The 5,338-nt window shown below is 46.9% G+C and overlaps 1 protein-coding gene across 2 annotated transcripts in view; it reads right to left on the minus strand.

Moving 5' to 3' along the window:
• Window positions 1-4,765, minus strand: part of ARL6IP1 (ADP ribosylation factor like GTPase 6 interacting protein 1) — a 10,899-nt gene extending 6,134 nt beyond the window's left edge. Inside the window, exons 1-3 of one of the 2 annotated variants that reach the window (XM_017534258.2) lie at window positions 4,522-4,765; window positions 1,557-1,690; window positions 528-647 (exon numbers count right to left, since the gene is read on the minus strand). In XM_017534258.2, the coding sequence (XP_017389747.1) occupies window positions 528-647; window positions 1,557-1,690; window positions 4,522-4,557 (290 nt within the window). In that variant the 5' untranslated portion in view covers window positions 4,558-4,765. The remainder of the gene's footprint in view (window positions 1-527; window positions 648-1,556; window positions 1,691-4,521) is intronic. The other variant, XM_037740531.1, reaches the window with a different exon arrangement.
• Window positions 4,766-5,338: the final 573 nt, after the last annotated feature.

The raw sequence follows: 5,338 nt of genomic DNA on the forward strand, positions 1-5,338 counted from the left end.
TACAGGGTTTCCCTCTTGTTACCCAGGCTGGAGTGCAATGGCGAGATCTCAGCTCACTGCAACCTCTCAGGTTAAAGCGATTCTCCTGCCTCAGCCTCTGGAGTAGCTGGGATTACAGGCACGTGCCACCATGCCTGACTAATTCTGAATTTTTAGTAGACAAAGTTTATCCATGTTGGTCAGGCTGGTCTCGAACTCCCAACCTCAGGTGATCCACCTGCCTCGGCCTCCCAAAGTGCTGGGATTACAGGCCTGAGACACTGCGCTCGGCTGTTATACTATCTTAAATATCAATGGAAATATAAAAATGTATATGTACAGTTACCATAAAAGAACTACGGAGTACAGAAAATTCATAGTTCATATTCATATTCAAATCAAGACATTCTTCACATAAAAGCAATAAATCTAATGCTTAGGTGTCTGAGGTTAGAAAATTATCTCTGCTTATTTACAGCATACTAATCACAGCCACCAAATTCAGTAACTACACAGAAATTAGACTGCCAAATCATTATGCTACCTACCATTTATTGGAGCCAAAAATTCTAGGCGCTAGAATGGGAACGAGGTAGTCAGCCAAGCACAAAAACATAACAAAACAGGAAACGCCCGACAGAACAGATGGATCTAGATAGTAGATAATCCTGTTAAAAAAATTAATAAAGTTTAGAAAAACATAGTCATTATTATTCCTAACTAAACAGAACTAATTTATTCACTTAACCCGCTGCTTCTCAGAGATATTTGCCATTTTTCTTCTAATTTTTTCACAAGTGGCTTTCCAGAGGCTTGGTGACATGATGATATCACAGCTGCAATGGTTAAGTAAATATCAATAGACAAACACTCTTTGGAGTTCTCAGTACTTTTTTTTTTTCTTGAGGTGGAGTCTCACTCTGTCGCCCAGGCTGGAGTGCAGTGGCACGATCTCCGCTTACTGCAACCTCCACCTCCCGGGTTCGAGTGATTCTCCTGCCTCAGCCTCCTGAGTAGCTGGAATTATAGGAGTGTGCCACCACACCTGGCTAATTTTTTGTATTTTTAGTAGAGTTGGGCTTTCACCATGTTAGCCAGGATGGTCTCCATCTCCTGACCTTGTGATCCGCCCACCTCAGCCTCCCAAAGTGATAGGATTATAGGCCTGAGCCACTGCGCCCAGCCTGGAGTTCTCAGTAGTTTTTAAGAGTTAAGGGGAGGGGGGGGCCTAGGGGAGGGATAGCATTAGGAGAAATACCTAATGTAGATGACTGGTTAATGGGTACAGCAAACCAACATGGCACATGTAGTATCTATGTAACAAACCTGCATGTTCTGCACATGTATCCGGTCTTGAGGACAATAAGTTTGAGAGTCACTGATTTACCCAAGTGCTTTAGGTTACCAAGTTTATGTAAGTACTACAAATTCTGGAAACTAGACGTGCCTATGAGAAAACACATTCTTTCTGGGTTATATATTACAAAAGACTTAAGGCCCGCCCACAAATGAAAGCTATATTAAAAGGCTTTTATTAACAAGAAACACAACCCGTAGTAATCTGATAGTTCACTTACAGAAACACCAAAGAAACCACACCCATGATGGCAGGTGGAAACCAGGCTCTTTCCCATCGAAGGACTTTATCAGCCATGAGCATCACTTCTCCCCATCCTTGCAGCTGTTCTTCCAGACTTGCAGTCTCTGCAGCCTAAATACCACCAACATAAAGCGATTGTTTTACCACTCTCAACATTTTTGTGGTTCACAAAATTCAATTATTTTAAGGCTCCAAATACATAAAAATAACCTCTTAACCAAATTGCCATTTTAAAGCTAGTTGGTTTGTGAAAAACTGCAATTGCAAAGATGAAAACCCAATGGTTTTTTGTTGTTACTGTTGTTGTTTTCTGGAGTCTCGCTCTGTCACTCAGCCTGGAACACAGTGGCGAGATGAAGCTTCTGCCTCCCGGGTTCAAGCGATTTTCCTATCTCAGCCTCCCGAGTAGTTGGGACTACAGGCACATGCCACCACACCCAGCTAATTTTTTGTACAGATGGGGGTTTCACCATGTCAGCCAGGCTGGTCTTGAACTCTCGACCTCAAATGATCTACCAAGCCCAGCCTGAATATCCTTTTAATGGTCACTTTTCTAGTCTAAGCACTGGGCTATTCTTTACATACATGATGTAACTTGATCCTTATAAAGAGCCACAAGGTAGGGATAATTAGACTCATTTTATAATCAAAGAAAGTGAGCTCAAAATAGTTTACTTTCTTAAAGTCATACAGGGAATCATGCGGCAGTGCCTAGAGTATGAACAAAAATGAGGCCGGGTGCCGTGGCTCAAGCCTGTAATCCCAGCACTTTGGGAGGCCGAGGCGGGTGGATCATGAAGTCAAGAGATCGAGACCATCCTGGTCAACACGGTGAAACCCCGTCTCTACTAAAAATACAAAAAATTAGCTGGGCATGGTGGTGTGTGCCTGTAATCCCAGCGACTCAGGAGGCTGAGGCAGGAGAATTGCCTGAACCCAGGAGGCGGAGGTTGCGGTGAGCCAAGATCGCGCCATTGCACTCCAGCCTGGGTAACATGAGTGAAACTCCGTCTCAAAAGCAAACAAACAAAAAAAAAAACAAAAATGAAATCGCTTTAGGTTTGTTTATTTCAGATGGTTAGAGTTGATCCGTTTTGTCATCTTATTGATTTAAACCCTTCTAAGTCCATTAGGAGAGACTTTCCCTGAACAGCATTCAATTTCTAAAATAGCTCTTTGTGTAATGGAATCACTCAGATGTTGGCATCCATTGCACAATTAAGGAAAACTACTTTCACTAAATTAAAGTGGCATTTTAGGCTCAATTTATCTCCTCAGTACAGTGTTTCCAACCACTTAGGAGGTCATTTTGGTTACACTTCAAATTTCTCTATGACTCTGACAGCCGAAAGTGGACCTCTAGGATGAGCTAAGGTGGCAAAAGCCCTGAAAACTGGTTTTGATAAAGGAAGAAAAAATTAGAATAAGAAATCCAAGTGTCTGTGTTACGAGTCTGGTGGCAGTGGCTGACGCTTATAATCCCAGCACTTTAGGAGGAAGAGACTGGAGGATTGCTTGAGCCTCAAGAGTTTGGGACTAGCCTGGCCTGAGACCTTGTCTCTATAAATGTCATTCACTGGGAAGCATGCAAATGACAGAATAAAGCACTTAATCTTAACAAAGACACTTAATCTTAACAAAGACGCTCTATCTGTGCCACTCTGACCACTCTTTTGATCTCAGTATTTGTTACTTTATTTCCATGCTTAATACTTATGAAAGAAGAGGTTACTACGTGTGGGAACTCTGCTGAGCATTTTATATTTATAGTTCAATTAATCTTCCCAACAACCCGAAAAAAGGTGCTATTACTATCCCCATTTTACGGAAGAGGAAACAGATAAACAGAGGTTAACCTGTTTGCATCCAGGAAACCCAGGACCAAAGGCTTTGCTTTCCTTAGAGTTATACTGCTCTGCTGCAAAGCAAGAGCTCTAGCCCAGGATTTGTCATTTCGACACGGCATGAGCAACTTCTTTGTGCTTCAATTAATCCTCTTAAAAGGAACCATGCTGGGAACTATGTTAGAAGGCGTGTGCTTAAAGGAACAAAGCAAGCATTTCTAAAGGCAAATATAAAGTGAAAATCATGCACAATCAAAACTGCCCTGAAGTCACGTCACTGGCCAGCATCTGGGCTCTTGGAAGTTCAAATGCCCCAAATTAAGTTCTTTGGTTCCGTTTTTCATTGCTGGTGTGTGACCTGCAGTCACTAGGAAAGGGTAACCGAGACTATGCAAGGATATTTTTTTTCTGCCTACATGGTGCACTTAAATTCTTAACATGAAATTTATCCGCCTATGATACCTAACCTCACTGCAGTTCCTTCGGATCCCCGCTTATTACTCTCAAGTTGTTTCCAGTCGTCCTGTGACCCCACCCCCGCCAGACCTCCAAATTCCAGACAAACGCCAAGACATGCCATTGTCTGTTCAGCTGTACCCCGCTCTCTCAGTTCCCCACGGTGAGCTCGCAGCCTCCCTGCGGTTTTAAGTTGTACCAGCTCTAACAGAAATTCTCAGCAGTAGCCTTTGACCTTCCATCCTTGCCCAAGTTTTAGGGAGAAAAGAAGGCAAGCATATCCAGGTTAAGATCAAAAACGGGGAAAGCCGAATACGGCTGGGGCCTGGGCCCCGAAAGCGCTGGCCAGGCCCCAGGAGGCCTTCTGCCCCCTGCGGCACCCCAGGCTAGTGTCGCAGCCCCAGGCCTCCCACTTCCTCCTCGACCGCTATTGGCGGTTAGGAATCACCCGCCCTCCTCGCTCCGTCGAGCACGGTCCCCAGGAAAGGTCAGGGGTCGACACCCAGGGCCAGGCACTGTCGCCTGCGCCAGGAGAGAAGGGACAGGCCCGCGGTGGGTGACAGGGAAGAGGCCGCGGTGTTTGAGCCCACGGACGTCCGGCGGCCTCGCTTGGCTCCCGGGGAACAGGCAACCAGGACTCACCAGCAGGTTGGTGCTGCGATTATCTCCCTCCGCCATCGTCTCTGAGATGTTGTCTCCGTGAGCTCAGGCCACCTTCACGGCAACACCTGCTACCAGGACTCACACGGCGAGCACGGCGCAAGGGAACGCCCCGCAGACTGCTTATATAGGTCGTCTGCCCTTCCCGACAGCCCCCGCGATACTCGCTCCCTCATTGGACAGGCTGAGCTCACGCCTCAGGGAAGCCGGACCAACCGAAGTTCAGCGCATGGCTTGAAATCGAGGTCGAAGGAGAGAGAGAGGCCGTGTCGGGCCGAGGGGGAGGGGACACGGAGTAACCAACCAGCGTTCAGAGACTGCGCGACATCCCACCCAGGCCAGTCGGTAGCTGTTCAACGGCCGCCGCAGGGGGCGCTGTCCCGCAGTGGTTCCCCAGTTCCGGCCTCCGCGGCCGCTTTCTCACCCTCTTTGTCTGGCTCTCGCAGCCGAGGAGCCTCTCTGAAAAATGGGCTACTCGGAGAGATACTACGCCGCCTGAAGCGGAGGGTGGGGACGCCGGGCCTGCGACACTTAACCTATTCGTGGCCCCTAGGCTGCTGGGATCCACTCCCTCTCCGGTCCGGTGCCCTCGTCAGGCACCCGAGCCGTTTAGCCCCGATTTGCGACTCGTGAGGTTTTGAGAACAAATGAAAAGAGCTCTTTGTGTAGATTTTGCTGCAATGTTTCTCTTCTACCCAGTAGAAATTGAGGCCTTAATGGAAAAACCCAGGCCTGGTTTGAGAACGTGTGAAACATGCACCGCCCTCTAAGTGGCTTATTATACATGGGTGCTTAAGTT

Source organism: Cebus imitator, unplaced genomic scaffold (assembly GCF_001604975.1).
Source record: "Cebus imitator isolate Cc_AM_T3 unplaced genomic scaffold, Cebus_imitator-1.0 Scaffold85, whole genome shotgun sequence".
In the NCBI taxonomy this organism is placed as follows: Eukaryota; Metazoa; Chordata; class Mammalia; order Primates; family Cebidae; genus Cebus; species Cebus imitator.